Consider the following 24,341-nt stretch of genomic DNA (forward strand, 5'->3'; position numbering starts at 1 on the left):
CACAATCTTTATTTTATGAATAATTCAATGTATTCTCATACATCTTCTCAATGGGAAAACAGATCATGCAAACATATGCAAAGAGATGATTTGTGATGTTTGCAATTAAAATCATATTTAACCAAGCTGGATATAATAAGTGGGTTTGAACTTCTCGAAGTCTGTTCAGTTGACGAATAACTGTTTATATATTCAAATAATGTGGTGAGGGAAGAAAAAAAAAAGCCTTAATATAGATTAAAATCATTAGCAACTAGACTCAATGATTTTTTTTCTAAAAGTATCACAAGGTGTAGGACTAAAAATAAATAACCACTTGAATACTGAAAGCTCCCATAAGGGAAATTACATTCAATTGATATAACAATGGAAGGGATTGCAACTGTCATTGGATGACCAAAAATTAGTAGATTGCAAAAATGTGTCTGATGAAGTAACAAAAACATTTGCTGATGTTACATCAACCTTCAGATATTTATGCAATAGGTCAACCCTAATGAATTATTAAATACTAAACAGCAAATGATAAAGTGGGGCGTCATAACCAAATAATCTTTAATTAGAGGAGAACAGACTGCTTGCAGATTTCTGAAAACTTTTGCAAAATCAGCACGTGAAGACACCAGATTCACATGTAAGCAAAAATGTAAACTCCCTTTCCTTTTTAGAAAGAGATTCTGCATATGTCTTAATACATTTTAAAATGATAAATGTGATAGCAGCATACATCATATGATGTGAACCTGTCTGATCATGCAACATGCAGGTAGATCTCACTAATTCAAAACTAAGAAAAGATACTTATGGTCCCAAGGAACCTGAAAAGCCGCACCAACAAGTTAAAATGTGAAATGTGTTTTATTCATCTCATAATGTACACAATTTCAGAACATATGTCTGATGTACACGAGACATGTCAAGGTTACAATTTGCTTATTTAAAATTTTGTCACACTTACAACAATACTTTGTGGAGAGTTCACTTACTTGAAATTTGTCAAACTTACAGTATTTACATCTACTATAACTATCATAAATTTTTATTCCATTTTAGGGATCCACTTCATCTTTCGTGAAATCTTTCACAGAGTAGTAGCATAGTTCAATTAGAAAACCATGTAACTTGCTTTTTAAAATATTTATCTTCATATTCATTGTGTCACATCCTTTTATTGTGTTGTGAATTTTCATGGCTATATACGGAGGAATCTGAGCACACAGTTTTAAGTGATGAGAGGTGAGCATAAAGTTCTCTTTATATCTTGTGTCATATGAGTGTTCAAAATGATTTTTTTAATAGATCAGCTTTGCTGTGTAGGAAAAGAACCACCTCAAAGATGTATAAAGAGGGGCAGTTAATATTTTTAGATCTTTAAATAATGGTCGACATGATGCCCTCGGCTGTGCAGAGCACATGTTGCAAATGATCCTTTTTTGCAACTTTAAAATTCGTGTAACATTTCCCGAGTTTCCCCAAAAAATTATGCCATATCAAATAAACGATTCAAAGGAGCTATAATATGCTATTTTCCTGGTGGCCATATCAGTGGCACAGGCTAAAATTTCCATTGCAAATGCAAGGCTGTTTAATTTATTTGCTAGATATTCTATATGAGAATTCCAACTCTGTCTAAGTTTATTCCCAGGAACTTGACTGAGTCAAGCTCTTCCATTTTTTGATTGTTGTGAGTGACACAGATTTCTTCATTTTTTGAATGTTTGGTTTTAAAACTCATCATGTGGGTTTCTGAAATGTTTAGCCTTAAGCCATTTTGACTGAACCATGTTTCCAGGTTACTTAATGTATTCATGACACTCTGTGGTATATTGACAGAATTTTCATTTTCATTTAGGGCAGAAGTATCATCTGCAAAAAAGTTAAATGAGTATTTATATTGATGGGCAAGTCATTTACATAGAACAGGAATAAAATGGGTCCAAGAATGGAGTCTTGAGGAACACCTTGTGACAGTTTTCCACTCGGGGAAGTGATCTGCTCCATTTGATGTGATTACTACCCTTTGTTTCCTCTCCAAGAGCTATGATTCAAACCATTGCAAAGCAATATCCCTTATTCCATACCTGTTGAGTTTGAAAAGGATTAGGGCATGGTTTACAGAGTCGAATGCTTTTGTAAGATCACAGAATATTCCTGCGACAGCTTTCCTATCTAGAGATCAAGTAATTTTTTCGATAAACTCATTTATCGCATCTACTGTGTTGTTGCCTTGTTGGAAGCCAAATTGGTTATGTGAAATTATATCTTTCTGTGTGATGAAGCTTTGTTTCTGTAAAGCAGCATTTTTTTTTTTTTTTCAAATATTTTTTATGTAACAGGGAGTATAGAGATGGGGTGATAATTTTCCATATCATCTTTTGAACCTTTTTTTAAACAATGGTTTTACTTCCACATATTTCATGAGATCAGGGAAATAACCCTCTTCAAAGGATTTGTTTATTATGAGAGAGAGAGGATGAGCTATTATGTTGTAAACTTTTTTAAATATTTTGATGGGTGTCCCATCCCATCTAGCAGAGTGTTTGTCTTTTAAGGAGAGTATGACATTTTCAACAAATTTTGCTGAGACTGTGTTGAATTTGTTGGGACATTCAATGGTATTGCCTTTTAACCCAAAACTATTTACTTTCTGCTCATACTTTGCTATGTCTAAATTAGATTTTGCTACTTTTATAAAGTACTCATTGAAGCACTCAGGTATTTGAGCTGGATTTACAACCAATTTTTCCTTAAGTTTGATTTCTGAAATGTCTTGTTTATGATTTCAGACACCTAATTCATACTTAACTACAGGCCACACTGCCCTTGTTTTATTTTTCTGCCCTAGAATGATTTTGTTATTTGCCATTTGTTTTGCAGCTTTCACAACTTTTTTAAAAATAGTTTTATAATTTCTAACAAGTTTTACAAAATCAGGATCTTTGTTGTAGTTCAGTTGATTGTGTAGCTTCCTTTTCCTCTCACTCAATATTTTTATTCCTGGTGTGATCCATCTTATCCTGCTTGATGTTTTGTTACAGTACGATCTTTGTGGGAAAGTTTCATTAAATACTTCAAGAAAACTGTTTAAGAATGTACTAAAGTTTTCATTTATTGAGTCACCATCCCCAGAACACCACTTTACTTAGTTTCTCACAGAATATTTCAATATTTGTTTTATTGAAACTTCTTTTGATATATGTTTTTCATATATTATGTTTATCAGTTTTTGGCAGTGAGACAAATAAGGCTGAGTGATCAGAAAGTCTTAAGTCTACACAGAATTTATGTACATTATCAAAGTAGTAATTTGATACAATGTTGTTGATGCATGTTGCTGAGTGAATATTTTCTCTGGTGAACTCCGAAAAATTTAGTTTAAAACCAGACTTTTTAATTGAGTCAATAAATGTTGTTGATTCTTTATTGTCATTTGCAGTGTTTATATTAAAATCTGCTGGTAAATGTGATGCATAGTTTCATTCACATCTGGTCCGATATTCTGGAGTAACTATCCTACAGCAATGAATACTTTCAGAATACAAGAGAGAGCTATCAGAATCATGACTGGAAAAAGCATTAAATTTGCATGCAGACCTTTGCTAATGAATTAAATGTACATCATTGCACTGTATGTGCACTTATAAACATTAAAGTTCATCAAGGAACATGAAATTAGTAAGGAAAACATGTAAACATTTTAGTTATTCACAATCACTGCACAACACAGAAAGTGAATCCTCACATTATGCATACAAATGTTAACAGAAGTCAAAAAGGAGCCTGCAACAACCAGTGCAATTCTGTGTAGTGTAGTGCATGAGTGTTTGATGCACATGTTGTGCCACAAGAGTTTGATTTCGTGCTGGCAATACAGTTCCTGTGCTGGTCACCAGGACCCATCATTGCCACACTTGTTTATTCTTTGCGTTTTGCAATACACTTGTTATGTTATCTCTTTGTGTCTCTATTGTTAAAAACTGTCATTTAGGTTTTCTCTTTGCATAGCTTAGTTAGTTACAGACAAACAGTTAAGCTTATCCTATAGGCTGACTCTTACTCTGAAGATTACGGCAACCAGCCACTTTTTACAATACCATTTATTTATTTAAACAGCGCCATTACCAGTTTCAAACTGACAGGTTCATCTTGAGATGGCTAGTTCATGTTTTGAATTAGATTTCATTTTTTGTTTTCGCACCTGACGAAACTTCCTTGGGGTGATGGTGCTGATGAAGAATCCACACCATTATATTCCAGTGCAGTTTGCTCATCATCTTGCAGCAGCAAACACTGTATAATGCACTTTTTGTGTGTATATATATATATACATAATGTAAAGCACCACTCACACACTAAGAAGTTTCATCATGAGGTATGTAAGAGTCAACCTGTATTTTGAACACAGCCATGTGCTCAAAATGTTAGTTTTTGACAAAATCACATTAAGCTTATTCTCTCTCTCTCTGGTTCATCATACTTTCATGGTGTACTGTAGCAGCTTGTTGACTGGGAGAATAAAGTTGCTTTTGATCTTTGAAATGTATGGCAATTGTTGGTTGTTGATTTTAATCTAAACAGGCAGACTAACCAACCAGACAGGCCAGACTCAGCACAATGGCCAAAAGCCTATCACATGGGGATAAAACAGTACAAGAAGCTTCCAAGTACTATGAAATCAAAAACCGATATTAAAAAGTTTAATATAAATCAAGGTCATCGTTCCATCTATATGGCAAGAGAATGTTTTGAGAACTTGTAACAGTAATAAATCTTTTAATCCGCACTTTATAAATTAAATATGAAAATCTTAGAAGTTATATTATTGTGTGCATGAATTTATTTAACCATAACCCATGAAAGAGAATGTGAAGTGTAGCCTTAGCTTTAAGATGTGCAATATCATACAGTACCCTGCATTGTACATACACCAGTGGACATAAAATAAATAAATAAACGTATCTCATATTTTCACCTGGTAAATGTCAATTAGTGTTAACAGGCAAAGAGTAAGTAAATACACTCATGCTCATAAATTAAGGATAATTGCAGAATGTGGCACTACACAAAACTGGCGCTAATAGCATAGGCACAAAAGAAACACACATGACACAGATCTGTTAGTCCATGGTATTGGTGATAAGTTGAGAAAACCATCCCGAAATATATGTGCTACAAAACGCCACGTTTCCTGCACATGTACCCTGACATCAATATGGGATATGATCACCATGCACACGTACACAGGCTGCACAACAAGTTGGCTTACGCTGGATCAGATGGTCGAGCAACTGCTGGGGTATAGCCTCCCATTCTTGCACCAGTGCCTGTCAGAGCTCCTGAAGCGTCCTAGGGGTTTGAAGACGTGCAGAGATATGTCGACTGAGAGCATCCCAGATGTGCTCGATGGGGTTTAGCTCTGGAGAACAGGCAGGCCACCCCATTCACCTGACATCTTCTGTTTCAAGGTACTCCTCCATGATGGCAGCTCAGTGGGACCATATGTTATCATCCATCAGGAGGAAGGTGGGACCCACTGCACCCCTAAAAAGGCAGACATACTGGTGCAAAATGACGTCCCAATACACCTAATCTGTTACAGTTCCTCTGTCAAAGACATGCAGGGGTGTACGTGACCAATCATAATCCCACCCCACACCATCAAACCACGGCCTCCATACAGGTCCCATTCAAGGACATTAAAGGGTTGGTATCTGGTTCCTGGTTTACGCCAGGTGAAAACCCTGCGAGAATCACTGTTCAGACTATACCTGGACTCGTCTGTGAACATAACCTGGGACTGCTGTTCCAATGACCATGTACTGTGTTCCTGAGACAAGGCTTTACAGGCTCTCCTGTGACCAGGGGTCAGTGGAATGCACCTTGCAGGTCCCCAGGCGAAAAAAACCATGTCTGTTCAGTCATCTGTAGACTGTGTGTCTGGAGACAACTGTTCCAGTGGTTGTGGTAAGGTCCTGAGCAAGGCTACCTGCAGTACTCCGTGGCTGTCTGCGGGCACTGTGGTGAGATATCGGCTTTCTTGTGGTGTTGTACACTGTGGATGCCCCGTACTGTAGCACCTGGACACATTTCCTGTCTGCTGGGATCGTAGCCATAATCTTGAGATCACACTTTGTGGCATACAGAGGGCCCATGCTACGACCTGCTGTGTTTGACTAGCTTCCAGTTATCCTAGTATTCTACCCCTCACAATGTCATCAATATGTGTTCTTTTAGTCATTTTCAACACACAGTCATCATTAGCATGTCTGAAAACTTCTGCACACTTACTCGCTGCACCATACTCTGACGTGCACCAACACACCTCTGCATATGTGGACTGCCGCCAGCACCTCCGTGCGAGACCGCAGGTCAAATACACTGCATGGTCATACCCTGAGGTGATTTAAACCCGCGAACTGCCCACCAGAGCTTTGTTTCACCATGTATCAGCATTATCCTTAATTTATGAGCATGAGTGTAAAATAAATGGAATACATTTCATCTCAATCACACACCTTGTTAATGTTATTTGTAAATAATGGAAGGATTAAAGGTAAATGAACATTTATAAAGATAAACCTTACGAATGACTATTTAGCATCTTTCCTGGCCAGAAAAGGCCTTTTATTGTATACAACATAAAATGTTAGTTGGTCTCATGAACTGACATATGGCAGGAGAGTGGTGTGCTGACCACATGCCCCTCCATATCCGCATCCAGTGATGCCTGAGAGCTGAGGATGACACAGCGGTCGGCCAGTACCGTTGGGCCTTCAGGCCTGTTCGGGCAGAGTTTCGTTTAGTTTATAAAATGTTAGTAGGAAAACTCTTATGGTATCAGTAACTGAGATGAAACAATCATTAAGTGAACATACTTTCATTTGTACTTGCATTTTAAAGATACAGAACTCATCTCAATTGTGCACTAGTTATATTAGAGTTTCATGGCCTCTGAATCTAAATGTCTGCCTAAATCTGTTCTATTTGCTTCTCTGGCTACCATAAAAACAGTGTATTACACCTAAGTTACATCTAGTTTAAGACATCTTCATCTTCAAGATCATCTAGAGACAAATATCCAAATCCGAAAACCAGAATATTGTACAGGTCACCAAGTAAAGAAATGAATTTTTCACAGACTTGTCATATTTACTGGTGTAAGTGGTTTTATAGAATTAATAATTTATAGAATTTAAAGAAAATTATTACCATTTAAAAATAAATGCAATAGTAATGAATTAGAATATTGTTCCATTATTTTATTTACAGATCAAATATATCTTACTGTTTGACCTTCTCTGGATCTTCATAACATTCAGGTTGAGACCACTGATGATCTTTTGCTTTCAGCTCGTTATCTTGCTTCTGCTTCTCTCTTTTTTCTGTAATTCAACATATCTGTTTTATAGTTCTTAGGAACGAGGAAGCATAAAAAATTTTCTTTCTCATCTACATGCATTTTATATAAAAAGGAGTCACAAATAACCAAAGTCATTTAACAGATTAGAAATGTGTTACTGAGTGAACTCCAAATGTTATTCTAATGTTTATTCATCTTTATGACAGTCTTCATCATTTTCACAATCCTTTGTGTGACAGTTTAGTTTTAGCCTTTGTTGGGTTTTAGCCTAAGGCACAAAATGCATGTTCTAGTCTACAATCGGCTGCACTACAAAAGAAATATGAAGATTATTCTATTTACTATGATATGCTCACTATGGCATTTCTGGAATGCAGTGTAGTTTGCTTTCACCTCTCCCTGTGCCTTGGCCTGAAAAATAAGAAAAGTACACAAACAGCACACAGGGTATTTTTATGGTGAAAACCTGCACAAATATATCTGCAAAATCCGCATAAAATGGACAGAACAAAAGGCTATAACAAACAAAAAGAATATCAGGCCATTCCAGTCACGACCAACAAGGAAGATCCGGCAGAAAAATAGTGAATGAGGCTTGCTTGTCCTCTGTCTGCTAATGATTGGTGGTTTCAACAGAGTTTATAATAATAATAATAATAGTAATAATAATTATAATATTTTTCCAACAGACTGAAAATTCACTGTAGGACGGAACAGAACTGAAAATGCAACTACCCCATCCTAGAAGACATTTCAAAAATCTAATTTACCAATCCTTTTCGTAGAATCTCTCTGGGCAAAATGATCAAACAGCCCCTGGGATAAAAACACCATAATTATGACAACTTACAGATAACACTAACAAAAAGATAGTGGTTACTGTACTTACACCACGGCTTACAACATTACTCTCTTGTGTAGACGCTGCTTCAGAAGTTCTCACTGCAGCCGGCTAGAGCACCCTGGATCTCGATTTTGTCAATGGCCCTCTGTATGATGGCACTGGCAGATCCTTGCATTCTGATCATGTTGTTACATCCTCTGCACTCTGACGACCACCAAAGGTAGCCCCTCCCATCAAAGCTTCATGACTGCCCAAGTGAGTCTTAAGTTTTCTTGAATTTCATCTACATCTACATGATTACATAATTACTCTGTTATTCACAATAAAGTGCTTGGCAGAGGGTTCAATGAACCACCTTCAAGCTGTCTGTCTACCATTCCACTCTCAAATGGCATGCAGGAAAAACAAGCACTTAAATTTTTCTGTGTGAGCCCTGATTTCTCTTATTTTATCATGATGATCATTTCTCCCTATTTAGGTGGGTGCCAACACAATGTTTTCACAATTAGAGGAGAAAACTGGTGATTGAAATTTCATGAGAAGATCCCGTCACAACGAAAAACACCTTTGTTTTAATGATTGCCACTCCAATTCACATATCATGTCTGTGGCACTATCTCCCCTATTTTGTGATAATACAAAACACGCTGCCCTTCTTTGCACTTTTTCAATGTCATCTGTCAGTCCCACCTGATGTGGATCCCACACTGCACAGCAATATTCCAGACTAGGCTGTACAAGCGTGGTGTAAGCAGTCTCTTTAGTAGACCTGTTGCACCTAAGTGTTCTGCCAATGAATCGCCTTCTTGGTTTACTCTATCCACAAAATTATCTATATGATTGTTCCAATTTAGGTTATTTGTAACTGTAATCCCTAAGTATTTCGTTGAATTTACAGCCTTCACACTTGTGTGACTTATCGCGTTATCGAAATTTGGTGGATTTCTTTTAGTACTTATGTGAATAACTTCACATTTTCTTTATTCAGGGTCAACTGCCACTTCTCACACCACACAGATATCTCATTTAAATCATTTTGCAATTCGTTTTGGACATCCGATGACTTTACAAGACGGTAAATGACAGCCTCATCTGCAAACAATCTAAGATGGCTACTAACATTGTCTCCTATATAATTAATATAGGTCAGAAATAACAGAGGGCCTATAGCAGTTCCTTGGGGAATGCTGGATATTACTTCTGCTTTACTCAATGACTTTCCATCTATTATTACAAACTGTGACCTTTCTGACAGGAAATCACAAATCCAGTCACACAACTGAGGCGATAGTCCGTAGGCGCACGGTTTGGTTAGAAGATGCTTGTGAGGAACGGTGTCGAAATCCTTCTGGAAATCTAAAAATATGGAATCAATTTGACACCCCCTGTTGATAGCACCCATTACTTCATGAGTATAAAGAGCTAGTTGTGTTTCGCAAGAATGATATTTTCTGAATCTGTGCTGACTCTGTGTCAATAAATCATTTTCTTTGATATACTTCATAATGTTTGAATATAGTATATGTTCCAAAACCCTACTGCAAATCAATGTTAGTGATATAAGCCTGTAATTCAACAGCTTACTCCTACTTCCCTTTTTGGGTATTGGTGTGACTTGAGCAATTTTCCAGTCTTTAGATATGGATCTTCCTGTGAGCGAGTGGTTGTATATAATTGCTAAACATGTAGCTATTGTATCAACATACTCTGAGAGGAACCTGACTGGTATATAATCTGGACCAGAAGCCTTGCATTTATTAAGTGATTTAGTTGCTTTGCGACACTGATGATATCTACTTCTGTGTTTCTCATTTTGGCAGTTGTTCTTGATTGGAATTCAGGAATATTTACTTTGTCTTCTTTGGTGAAGGAGTTTCGGGAAACCATGTTTAATAACTCTGCTGCAGCGGCACTGTCATCAGTGACTTCACTTTTGTTATCGCACACTGGTGCTATTGATTGCGTCTTGCCCCTGGTGTGCTTTATGTATGACCAGAATCTCTTTGGGTTTTCTGCCAGATTTTGATACAGAGTTTCATTATGGAAATTATTAAAAGCATCTCATGTTGAAGTACATACTATATTTCAAACTTCTGTTAAATTTTGCCAGTCTTGGGGATTTTGCATTCTTTTAAATTTGGCATCCTTTTTTCACTGCTTCTGCAACAGCAATCTGACCCGTTTTGTGTACCATGGGCGATCAGTACCATCACTTATTAATTTATGTGGTATATATCTCTCAACTCCTGTCAATACTATTTCTTTGAAATCATTCCACAACTTTTCTATGCTTACATGACCAGACTGGAAGGGGTGAAGACTGTCTCTTAAAATGGCATTAAGAGTATTTTTGTCAGCTTTTTTAAATAGATATACTCTGTGTTTCTTTTTGATTGTAGGTATTACAGCATTCAGCCTAGTAGCAACTGCCTCGTGGTTACTAATCCCTGTATTCATCACAATACTCACTATTTGTCCAGGATTATTTGTTGCTAAGAGGTCAAGTATGCTTTCAAAATCATTTATGCTTTGAGTGGGTTCATGAACTAATTGTTCAAAATAATTTTCTAAGAAAGCATTCAGCACAATTTTGCATGATGTTTTATGCCTGCCGCCAGCTTTAAACATATAATTTTTCCAGCATATCAAGGGTAGATTGAAGTCACCACCGACTATAACTGTATGAGTGGGGTACCTATTTGAAATGAGACTCAAGTTTTCTTTGAACTGTTCAGCAACTAAATCTTCTGAGTCAGGGGGTCGATAAAATCAGATAAAATCAATAGTTTAGTCCGATTTTCAAGTATAGCCCCTACCCATACTATTTCACAGGAGCTATCTACTTCAATTTCGGTATGAGGCAAACTACTTCTGACAGCAATAAATACTCCACCACCAACTGTATTTAATCTATCTTTTCTGAACACTGTTAGATCTAGTGAAAAAATGTCAGCTGAACTTATTTCCAGCTTTAGCCAGCTTCCTGTACCTATAACTATTTGAGCTTCAGTGCTTTCTATTATGGCTTGGAGCTCTGGTTCTTTCCCAACACAGCTATGACAATTTACAACTACAATACTGATCGTTTCTGCAACTAACTTACTGTGTTTTACCTGTCCCCTTTTAGACAGATGCCCTTTCTGTAGTTCGCTGAGACCCTCTAACCTAAAAAACTGCCGAGTTCCTTCCACACAGCACCCGCTACCCATGTAGCTGCTTCCTGTGTGTAGTGGACTCCTGACCTATTAAGCGGACCCCGGAAACCCACCACCCGATGGTGCAAGTCAAGGAATCTGCAGCCTACATGGTCACAAAACCACCTGAGCCTCTGATTCAGACCCTCCATTCGGCTCCACACCAAAGGACTACAGTTGGTTTTATCGACGATGCTGCAGATGGTGAGCTCCGCCTTAATCTTGCAAGCAAGACTGGCTGTCTTTATCATTTCCACTAGCCGCCTGAAACCAGAGAGAATCTCCTCTGATCCAAAGTGACATACCTGCAGTTGGCTGCACCCTGTACTCTTCATGGCATCCAGAAGCATCCTTTCACATCTGTAATGACTCCCCCTGGTATGCACTCGGAGTGCACACTGGCTTCCTTCCCCTCCTTGGCAGCCATGTTCCTAAGGGGCCCAATTATGCGCCTCACATTGGAGCTCACAACTACCAGCAAACCCACCCTCTGTGAATGCCCAGACCTTGTGGGTCGAGGAGCTTCCTCTGGAACAGGGTGGACAACTGCATCCAGCTCAGAGACATTGTCAGCCACAGATAATGCCCGAAACCTGTTCGTCAAATGAACCGGGGAGGCCCTACAATCGGCCCCTTGGAAAGTTATTCGCTGCCTAGCAGGCTTCGGAATGATCTCCCAATCAACCATGGGTGAGGAATCAACCTCAGTGCAGGCAGTACCTGGGGTGGGCACAGCAGTGGACTGATCGGGCGACACGTGAGACATGCTCGACGTCCCTCGCTTCCCCGCATCTGATCCCCCACAGTTTTCAGTCCACTCGTCAATCAGCACTTCTGGCTTCATGCGGAAGTCATGGACGACTTCTTTGCACTTTTGTCTTCTTAATGAAGGGTCATAACAACTTGAGGTCATATGTGATGTCCAACGAGCAACAAAGGATACAATATGGCCCAAACTAGTGCTTTAGAAACCTTTATGATAGTCCTACTTTACAAACAGGCATAAAAAGCCCAACAAAGTTGAAATGGGGGCAGTGTATTCATTGTCATTTTGGCATCGCCATCATGGAGCAGGAAGAATAGTGGGAAGCCTGTAGTGTATCATTTCGCTGTGTTGCATGCAAATGTCACAAGAGATAGTATTGCTTCTCACTCTCTCTGTTCAACATCAATGTACATCAAGAGCTTTCCACAACAGTCTTATTAAAGCATTGTGTGAGGCCATTTGGCTGTGGATGACAGGCAGGTTGTGATTGGTGTTGGTGATGTCACAAAGTGAAATAAATTCTGATACTTGTCTCATTTGGAAAACTTTCCCATGATCAGAGACACACAAGGTGCTCCATGCTTCAAAATGATGTCTTCTGCAAGAGACTTTGCCATTTCCAGAGCTTCATTATTTCGCACAGCTTTAATGACAGCACAGTGGGCGAAGTGGTCAGTGCAGACTATTATCCATTGATTCCCATTTGTCAACATGAAAAACCTCCCTAAGAGACTGATTCCAGTTAGGTGGAACGGTGCTCTGCAGGCAAGATTGTTACCAAATACACCGGAGGTAACTGTGGCACATGCTTCCATCCCTTGCATTCCTTACAATGGCTAACATAGTATGTAATGGATTAGTAAAGACCTGGTCAGTGATACCTGTGTCTGAGCCTGCCTAGAATCTTTGCAAATCCCAGGTTACCAGATGTTGGAGTGTTGTGGAAATACACTCCTGGAAATGAAAAAAAGAACACATTGACACCGGTGTGTCAGACCCACCATACTTGCTCCGGACACTGCGAGAGGGCTGTACAAGCAATGATCACACGCACGGCACAGCGGACACACCAGGAACCGCGGTGTTGGCCGTCGAATGGCGCTAGCTGCGCAGCATTTGTGCACCGCCGCCGTCAGTGTCAGCCAGTTTGCCGTGGCATACGGAGCTCCATCGCAGTCTTTAACACTGGTAGCATGCCGCGACAGCGTGGACGTGAACCGTATGTGCAGTTGACGGACTTTGAGCGAGGGCGTATAGTGGGCATGCCGGAGGCCGGGTGGACGTACCGCCGAATTGCTCAACACGTGGGGCGTGAGGTCTCCACAGTACATCGATGTTGTCGCCAGTGGTCGGCGGAAGGTGCACGTGCCCGTCGACCTGGGACCGGACCGCAGCGACGCACGGATGCACGCCAAGACCGTAGGATCCTACGCAGTGCCGTAGGGGACCGCACCGCCACTTCCCAGCAAATTAGGGACACTGTTACTCCTGGGGTATCGGCGAGGACCATTCACAACCGTCTCCATGAAGCTGGGCTACGGTCCCGCACACCGTTAGGCCGTCTTCCGCTCACGCCCCAACATCGTGCAGCCCGCCTGCAGTGGTGTCGCGACAGGCGTGAATGGAGGGACGAATGGAGACGTGTCGTCTTCAGCGATGAGAGTCGCTTCTGCCTTGGTGCCAATGATGGTCGTATGCGTGTTTGGCGCCGTGCAGGTGAGCACCACAATCAGGACTGCATACGACCGAGGCACACAGGGCCAACACCCGGCATCATGGTGTGGGGAGCGATCTCCTACACTGGCCGTACACCACTGGTGATCGTCGAGGGGACACTGAATTGTGCACGGTACATCCAAACCGTCATCGAACCCATAGTTGTACCATTCCTAGACCGGCAAGGTAACTTGCTGTTCCAACAGGACAATGCACGTCCGCATGTATCCCGTGCCACCCAACGTGCTCTAGAAGGTGTAAGTCAACTACCCTGGCCAGCAAGATCTCCGGATCTGTCCCCCATTGAGCATGTTTGGGACTGGATGAAGCGTCGTCTCACGCGGTCTGCACGTCCAGCACGAACGCTGGTCCAACTGAGGCGCCAGGTGGAAATGGCATGGCAAGCCGTTCCACAGGACTACATCCAGCATCTCTACGATCGTCTCCATGGGAGAATAGCAGCCTGCATTGCTGCGAAAGGTGGATATACACTGTACTAGTGCCGACATTGTGCATGCTCTGTTGCCTGTGTCTATGTGCCTGTGGTTCTGTCAGTGTGATCATGTGATGTATCTGACCCCAGGAATGTGTCAATAAAGTTTCCCCTTCCTGGGACAATGAATTCACGGTGTTCTTATTTCAATTTCCAGGAGTGTATTTCAGGATAGCTGGCCATAGACGAGCTGGAATGATGAGCAACCATTTCCATCCCATTGGCTCATGGTTCCTCTTGTACAATGCTCCATTAATTAAATGGAATTGTTCTTTGGTTGGGACCAGGAAAGATCTTTCTTATGTCTTATTCCACGATAATTTGGCTTCTCCTTGGAGTAGTTCTTGCAACGGATGTACCTTGGTGCAGAAGTCCTTTACGAATCAATGGTAGAATGAGCACATTCTGAAAAAAATTTGTCACATCATGAATATGTCAAGGAGGTAGAAAATCTGTGACTGCTCTTACTTTCTCTGAATTGAGCCCGATTCCATCGCCATTCACTAGGTGCCCTTATATTTTTATTTCTTGGGTGACAAAGAGGCACAATTTTGGATTCAGGTAGAGATTTACCATCTGAACACAATTTTCAAATGGCTTAGATGTTCTTCAAACATCTTTGGAGAAACAGCAATGTAATCCATATACAAAAGATGCAGCAACCATTTAAGGAGACAAACTGGGTGTCTGTCATATGTTTGGAGGTGGGTGGAGTGATACAAAATCGAAACAGCATAACGTCAAACTCCTGCAGGCCATCAGGAATTATGAAGGCAGTCTTTTACTGGTCAGCCTCATCAACATCAATTGAACAGCAGTCTGCCTGCATTTCCGTACCCGAGAAATACTTTGTTCCTGCCAAGTAGTCTAATGTGGTATTACTGGACAGAGACAGGTACACATCTTTTTTCATGATTTTGTCTAGTCATCAGCAGTCAATGCAGAAATGGCATGTGCCATCCTTCTCCTTCACAAGAACCACAGAAGAGGATCAAGGACTCTCTGCAGATTCAATAATGTCATTTTGCAGCATCTTCTCTACTTCTTCTCAGCATCTTCTCTACTTCCTCTCAGATTATCCATAGTTCAGCTGGCGACACTATATATCAGTGATGACTAATTGGTGAATGACCCCGTGTTGATATGGTGTTTTAGCATAGGCCACTTGGTCTGTCCTTACTCCACTCCTGATTTGAATGTATCCAAAAACTGGCACAGAATGGCTATCACTTGCTGACATTATTTCTCGTCAGATCAGATCCTATAGGCAGCTCAATAGTAGCTCCTCCCTGTGTTGTCTTTAGTGGTAGTGAAACCTGATTTTCCACTGATGACAATAACAAGGGGACCATTCAGACCTGTTGATCACAGATTTCTATGAGTCTTAGCTATGGTGCAGAGCAGGGCGAGACATGGCTTCAAATACCATTTCTCTAAATTTTCTCAATAGCATTCCTCAAAAAGAATGCCTCCTCCCTTCCAGGGAGTGCCATTTGAGCTCCTGGAACATCTCCATAATATTTGCATGTTGACAAAACCCACCATTAACAAATCTATCAGCTCCAATATCTTCCTTTAATTTGACTTGCTGGAGGTCCTAAACACTTGAGCAGTTCCTAAGAACGAGTAGCACTAGTGTTCTATATGTGGTCTCCTTTTCAAATGAACCACACTTTCCTAAAACTCTCCCAATAAACTGAAATTGACCATTCACCCTTCTCACTACAGTCTCTACAGGCTCATTCCATTTCATATTGCTTTACAATTTTACACCTAAATATTTAATTGATCTGATTATGTCAAGGAGCATACTATTAACACTGTATTCAATCATTATGTGATTGTAACACATCTGAATTAACATAAATTCTTCTACATTTAGAGTTAGCTGCCATTATCACAGCAACCAGAATTGTTGTCAAAGTCATCTTGTCTCTTCCTACAGTCACTCAATGACAACACCTTTCTGTACACCACAGCATCATCAGCAAACAGCAGCAGATTGCTCTTCACCCTGTCCATCAGATAATGTATGTATGTTTACAAAGAATAAGCCATAGATCATTTATGACCCTATCCCACTTCCCTGGGGCATTCATGATGATACCATTGTCTCTGATGAACATTCATCATTGAGGACAACCTACTGCATCCTATTACTTAATAAGCTTTGAGCTACTCACATATCTGGAAAAACTACTCTGTATGCTCGTACCTTCATTAACAGTTACAGTGGGGCACCACATCAAACTCTTTACAGAAATCTAGGAATATGGAATCTGCCTGTTCCCCTTCAACCATGGCTTCTAAAATATCATGCGATGAAAGGGCAAGCTGAGTTTCACATGAGCAGTGCTTTCTAAAACTGTGCTGATTCTTGGGAATAATCTTTTTCATCACTACAAAATTTATTATATTTGAAATCAGAATATGTTCAAGAATTTTGCAGCAAACTGATGTTAAGAATACTGGTCTGCAATTTTGACTGTCAGTTATTTTACCATTTTTATGTACAAGAGTCACCTGCACTCTTTCCCAGTCATCTGGGACTTTGTGCCTGTTGAGAGATTCACAATAAATGCAATCTAAGAAAGTGGTACATGCCACAGACTACTCTTTGTAAAACTGAATTGGTATTCTATACAGATCTGGAAACTTACTTGTTTTCAACTCTTTCAGTTGCTTCTCGATGCCAGGGATTCCTATTACTACGTCCTCCACATGGAAGTTCGTGACAGTCAAATGACGGTATGTCATTCACAGTCACACTCAAAATTGATCTCATTAGGGACAATACATTTGTCAGCTGCAATGAACACTCCGCCTCCTATGGTGTCTAATCTGTCTTCCTGATATACATTTCATGACTCACTAAATATTTCAGAGCTTTCTACTTTGGGTTTCAGCCAGCTCTTGGTCCTAGAAATAATTTGAGTGTGGCCAGTTTCCTGGAGGGCAGTAAAACCAGGAACTTTCTTATGAATATTTTGACAATTTACTGATAATATTTACTGATAATAATGTCTTTACTCTGAATGCAGCCCAATTTCGCTAGCAGCATGTCAACTGGTGAGTGTGCATCAGATTACTTCAAACCAATGCTTCACCTAAAAAAACTCCATGTGCACTCCACAAGCACTCTGCTACCCGAGCAGCTGCTTCCTTTGTGTAGTACACCCTTGACCTGTCTAGGGGAGTTCTACAAATCTCCACCTGATAACGCAGGTCCAGAAAACTGCAGCCACAGCCATCAAAGAGTGGACAAAGCATTTGGTTGAGACCCTGATTAGTACTGAGAACAACGCTGCAAATTATGAGCTCTGCTTGCACCCCGTCTGCAAGGCTAGCAGCCTTCATAACTTCTGCCAGCCACCTGTGTGAATTGAGGATGTCCTAAGAACCCAAGTGACATGTGTTATTGGTGCTGATGTGAGCCACAACTTGCAGATGATTGCACCCTGCATGCCGATAGCCGCAGGCAAGACCTCCTCCATATCTCGACTGAGGCCCCTCTCGGAATACATACTAAGTGCACACCGGCTTCCTTCCCAGTCCTGATCTAGTTTGCTAAGATGCTCCGTAACATGCCTAACATTGGAGCTCCCAGCAAATAGCAAATCCTTCCTCCGTGTGCCTCCTAGCATGCTGCAGTAGGAGTGGCCTCCACACTGGCCCTCCACCTAGAGCATCACGAATGTGTTACCACCCGCCTCTTACCCTGCAGTGATAGCAGATTCCCTGTGTCTTGTCCACTGGAAGCTGCCTTAGCTGCAGAGCCTGTGGGTGAAACAAGTCACACCTGAGGTGTCCCATGCAAAACACCACTTGCTCTGCCACCACTAAATGCCAAAACAGAAGCCTGAGGGCCATAGCTAAATTGCCTTCAGCTGTTTGAAAACTGTGGTCAGCTCCTCCCACACCCATGCGGAGCATGCACACATCCTGCCCATCCCAGCACCACTAAGAAAACACAGAAAATACTAAATATGTAACTTGCTGTTCTGCTCACGTTTTGCAGGTGATCATTGAACCTGACTACAAAAGACCACAGCTGGCAAGCCTCTGTTGGAGCTTGAATGTCTTTGATTTTTTTTCCCATTATTGTCATGTTGTTAGTTGTATGTGGCAGGAAGTAATGATATGTTGCCTGACACTTCTTGGAACAGCCACCCTTCAATTTAATAGTAAACCTCTCCATGATACACAACATCTCTATTATAATGTCTGCCACTGAAGATTTATGAGCATCTGTGTGATAATCTCAAACTTACTAAACAACATAACGAAACATTTCACTCTTGGACTTTATCTCCCCTGTTGATTCTGCCTGGTGAGGGTCCCGGATTGACAAGAAATACTCAAGAATTAGCTGAATAAAAGATTCATAAGCTACTTCATCCAAGGATGAATAACATTTTCTTACAATTCTCAGCACAAATCTTGGTTTGGCATTGTTTTTCCAAGAACTAATTTTATGTGCTTATTCCACTTTAAGTTGCTTTGGATGCATAGCCCTACATATTTTACAGTGGTTACTGTTTCTCGTGATTGCTCACTGGCCATGCAACTGAACAAAGATCGTCTTACTGCCTATTTGTGCACAATTTATTTCTGGTGATGGTCTACTTCCAGTCCTTGTAAAAGTCATAACATGCAAAGCATAAAACAAATTTCACAATTCTACAATAGATTGATATCAGAAATATAAGCACCTTTCTGAAAACAAGTATGTCCTCAGCCTTTTTCCAATCATTTCGAGCCCTTCACTGTGCCATAAATCTATGATGAAATGCTGCTGGAAATCTACATATAACTTTGCAAGCATACCATGATGTCTAGCTGTCTTCCCTCCACTGAGTGATTTTTTTTTCTTTACCTTCCTGTCATCAGTTATCTCAGTAGCTATCATTTTGGCATTAGTGTAACATCTGAAAATAGGAACTGCAATACAGTTTTCCACAAGGAAACATTTTCAGAAGTTCTGTATTTCAGGCTTTCAATGAAATATTATATTATGGTGTCAGTAAAATCATTGACTAGAAGAGCATTTATGAAGTTGACACAGAACCGATCCAGTTTCAAGTTTATTAACAATGTGAGGAACATGCTAGCATTTAAAATCTAATTACCAGAGTCCAGATAAAAAAATAAGTCCTGGAATGTTATTAACTAAAGGTAACACCGCTTTTAGCCTTGTTTCACAAACTTTATTTCTTTTGCTTTTCTTAGGTTTCAGTGAAGCATAAACCCATTTTATAGTGCATAACTGATCCTTTATCTCTATGAAATTTCCCTGTCACCACAAATAATTCAGATAAATACCATCCAGTAGGCATCCAGAAGGTCCATACCAACCTATTGAGTGATGCATCAAGTACCATGATCTATTGCTTTATAAAAACATTTCTCCACTGCTTATAGACCAATATAGCATTGTTTGTGTATTTGTAAGCAACATTGTGTGTTATTATCATAATTAATGCTACTTAGGAACAACATAACCGAGATAATAAAGAATTTTCACTCTCCTTTGTACATGAGCTGCTGTCTATCTGCTGTACCTGAGCTGTGAGTTTAATCCTTTGCAATAGTTGGCAATACTGTTCAACAAGTGGTTCAGACAGCACATGTTAGAGTTCAGCAGTACCCATTGGTTAATTTTTTGCGGTTACTAAAGTGATGAACATGTTCAATGATTTCCATTTTACAGTAATATTGCTAATAGGGGACTTGGTCACATCTAAATCCTATGAAATCTCTCTGATGGAGTGTGAACTGTGAGCCCCTTTCAATGTCACTTTCACATGATTCACTTCAATGAATCGTTGTAATGAAAAAATATTTCTGATGTACACACATTATTCATTCTTTTTGTACCATAAGACACATAGACAGACATCCCAGAGAGCACATTCAGGGATGTGTCAGGATTTTCACCATATTGTGTACCAAATCTGTAAAGCTATGTAAGTGTGCAAGTGTTTACTGATTTATTTATTCATTCATCCAGGGATCATCTCACAATGCTACAGAATTTGCCATCATACTACAAACAAAATAAGTAGCTCAAATACACATACATAGAATATGTAGTCTGCCTCCATAGCCAAATGGTAAGCTTAGTCGACTGAAATGCGGAGGACCCAGGTTTAATTTCCAGTACTGACAGGGACATTTCCTTGGTGGGAGGACTGATATGGGGTGCACTCAACCTCGTGAGGCCAACTGATGAGCTACTTGATGCATCCGTTGATGCCACTGGGGGGCGAAGATAGGGAGGGCGCATCCGATATAGATGAAATGAGAGAAAGACTGGCAGGTAGGCGGACCCAGAGGAGGCTGATCTATACTGTTCCCCCCCCCCCCCCCCCTCCAACCCTCCACGGAGGTAAAATAGTCCCCCATTCGGATCTCCAGGCGGGGACTACTCAAGAGGACGTCGTTATCAGGAGAAAGAAAACTCGCGGTCTGCGGATCGGAGCGTGGAATGTCAGATCCATTAATCGAGCAGGTAAGTTGTTGTTGTTGTGGTCTTCAATCCTGAGACTGGTTTGATGCAGCTCTCCATGCTACCCTATCCTGTGCAAGTTTCTTCATCTACCAGTACCTACTGCAACCTACATGCTACTGAATCTGCTTAGTGTATTCATCTCTTGGTCTCCCTCTATGATTTTTACCCACCACGCTGCCCTCCAATGCTAAATTTGTGATCCCTTGGTGCCTCAGAACATGTGCTACCAACCAGTCCCTTCTTCTCGTCAAGTTGTGCCACAAACTCCTCTTGTCCCCAATTCTACAATTCTATTCAATACCTCCTCATTAGTTATGTGATCTACCCATCTAATCTTCGGCATTCTTCTGTAGCACCACCTTTCGAAAGCTTCTATTCTCTTCCTGTCCAAACTATTTATTGTCCATGTTTCACTTCCATACATGGCTACAATCCATACAAATACTTTCAGAAACGACTTACTGACACTTAAATCTATACTCAATGTTAACAAATTTCTCTTCTTCAGAAACGCTTTCCTTGCCATTGCCAGTCTACATTTTTTATCCTCTCTACTTCGACCATCATCCGTTATCTTGCTCCCTAAATGGCAAAACTCCTTTACTACTTTAAGTGTCTCATTTCCTAATCTAATTCCCTCAGCATCACCTGACTTAATTCGACTACATTCCATTATCCTCGCTTTGCTTTTGTTGATATTCATCTTGTCTCCTCCTTTCAAGACACTGTCCATTCCGTTCAACTGCTCTTCCAAGTCCTTTGCTGTCTCTGACAGAATTACAATGCCATCGGTGAACCTCAAAGTTTTTATTTCTTCTCCATGGATTTTAATACCTACTCCGGATTTTTCTTCCATTTCCTTTACTGCTTGCTCAATATACAGATTGAATAACATTGGGGAGAGGCTACAAGTCTGTCTCACTCCCTTCCCAACCACTGCTTCCCTTTCATGCCCCTCAACAGGTAAGTTAGAAAATTTAAAAAGGGAAATGGATAGGTTGAAGTTAGATATAGTGGGAATTAGTGAAGTTCGGTGGCAGGAGGAACAAGTCTTTGGTCAGGCGAATACAGGGTTATAACTACAAAATCAAATAGGGGTAATGCAGGAGTAGGTTTAATAATGAATAAAAAAATAGGAGTGTGGGTCAGCTACTACAAACAGAATAGTGGTCACTATTGTGGCCAAGATAGACATGAAGCCCATGCCTACTACAGTAGTACAGGTTTATATGCCAACTAGCTCTGCAGATGACAAAGAAATTGAAGAAATGTATGATGAAATAAAAGAAATTATTCAGATAGTGAAGGGAGACAAAAATTTAATAGTCATGGGTGACTGGAATTCGGTAGTAGGAAAAGGGAGAGTAGGAAACATAGTAGGTGAATATGGATCGGGGGTAAGAAATAAAAGAGGAATCCACCCAGTAGAATTATGCACAGAGCACAACTTAACCATAGCTAACACTTGGTTCAAGAATCATAAAAGAAGATTGTATACATGGAAGAAGCCTAGAGATACTGACTGGTTTCAGATAGATTATATAATGGTAAGACAGAGATTTAGGAACCAGGTTTTAAATTGTAAGACATTTCCAGGGGCAGATGTGGACTCTGACCATAATCTATTGGTTATGAACTGTAGAATAAAACTAAAGAAACAGCAAAAAGGTGGGAATTTAAGGAGATGGGACCTGGATAAACTGACTAAAACAGAGGCTGTACAGAGTTTCAAGGAGAGAATAAGGGAACAATTGACAGGAATGAGGGAAAGAAATACAGTAGAAGAACAATGGGTAGCTTTGAGGGATGAAGTAGTGAAGGCAGCAGAGGATCAAGTAGGTAAAAAGACAAGGGCTAATAGAAATTCTTGGGTAACAGACAAAATATTGAATTTAATTGATGAAAGGAGAAAATATAAAAATGCAGAAAATGAAGCCAGCAAGAAGGAATACAAACATCTCAAAAACGAGATAGACAGGAAGTGCAAAATGGCTAAGCAGGGATGGCTAGAGGACAAATGTAAGGATGTAGAGGCTTATCTCACTAGGGGTAAGATAGATACTGCCTACAGGAAAATTAAAGAGACCTTTGGAGAAAAGAGAACCACTTGTATGAATATCAAGAGCTCAGATAGAAACCCAGTTCTAAGCAAAGAAGGGAAAGCAGAAAGGTGGAAGGAATATATAGTGGGTGTATACAAGGGTGATGTTCTTGAGGACAATGTTATGGAAATGGAAGAAAATGTAGATGAAGATAAAATGGGAGATATGATACTACATGAAGAGTTTGACAGAGCACTGAAAAACCTGAGTCGAAACAAGGCCCCGGGAGTAAACAACATTCCCTTAGAATGACTGAAAGCCTTGGGAGAGCCAGTCCTGACAAAACTCTACCATCTGGTGAACAAGATGTATGAGACAGGCAAACCACCCTCAGACTTCAAGAAGATTATAATAATTCCAATCCCAAAGAAAGCAGGTGTTGACAGATGTGAAAATTACCGAACTATGAGTTTAATAAGTCACGGCTGCAAAATACTAATGCAAATTCTTTACAGACAAATGGAAAAACTAGTAGAAGCTGACTTTGGGGAAGATCAGTTTGGATTCCGTAGAAATGTTGGAACACGTGAGGCAATACTGACCCTACGACTTATCTTAGAAGCTAGATTAAGGAAAGGTAAACCTAAGTTTCTAGCATTTTTAGAGTTAGAGAAAGCTTTTGACAATGTTGAATGGAATACTCGCTTTCAAATTCTGAAGGTTGCACTGGTAAAATACAGGGAGCAATCTCTATATTTAGCAAGCAGTGAAGGAAACAAAAGAAAAATTCGGAGTAGGTATTAAAATCCATGGAGAAGAAATCAAAACTTCGAGGTTCGCCGATGACATTGTAATTCTGTCAGAGACAGCAAAGGATTTGGAAGAGCAGTTGAACTGAATGGATAGTGTCTTGAAAGGAGGATATAAGATGAACATCAACAAATGCAAAACGAGGATGATGGAAAGTAGTAGAATTAAGTCAGGTGATGCTGAGGGAATTAGATTAGGAAACGAGACACTTAAAGTAGTAGATGAGCTTTGCTATTTGGGGAGCAAAATAACTGATGATGCTCGAAGTAGAGAGGATAAAAAATGTAGACTGGCAATGGCAAGGAAAGTGTTTCTGAAGAAGAGAAATTTGTTAACATCAAGTATAGATTTAAGTGTCAGGAAGTCATTTCTGAAAGTATTTGTATGGAGTGTAGCCATGTACGGAAGTGAAACATGGACGATAAATAGTTTGGACAAGAAGAGAATAGAAGCTTTCAAAATGTGGTGCTACAGAAGTATGCTGAAGGTTTGATGGGTAGATCACATAACTAATGAGGAGGTACTGAATAGGATTGGGGAGAATAGAAGTTTGTGGCACAACTTGAGTAGAAGAAGGGATCGGTTGGTAGGACATGTTCTGAGGC

General features: G+C 40.2%; 1 protein-coding gene across 2 annotated transcripts in view; it reads right to left on the reverse strand.

The window, feature by feature from the left end:
* The window catches only part of LOC126475174 (dynein axonemal assembly factor 11), a 228,481-nt gene that overhangs the window by 83,496 nt on the left and 120,644 nt on the right, over positions 1–24,341 (reverse strand). For both annotated transcript variants that reach the window (XM_050102805.1, XM_050102806.1), the window contains one exon: positions 7,286–7,382. In XM_050102805.1, the coding sequence (XP_049958762.1) occupies positions 7,286–7,382 (97 nt within the window). The remainder of the gene's footprint in view (positions 1–7,285; positions 7,383–24,341) is intronic.

This window comes from Schistocerca serialis, chromosome 4, assembly GCF_023864345.2.
Source record: "Schistocerca serialis cubense isolate TAMUIC-IGC-003099 chromosome 4, iqSchSeri2.2, whole genome shotgun sequence".
NCBI lineage: Eukaryota > Metazoa > Arthropoda > Insecta > Orthoptera > Acrididae > Schistocerca > Schistocerca serialis.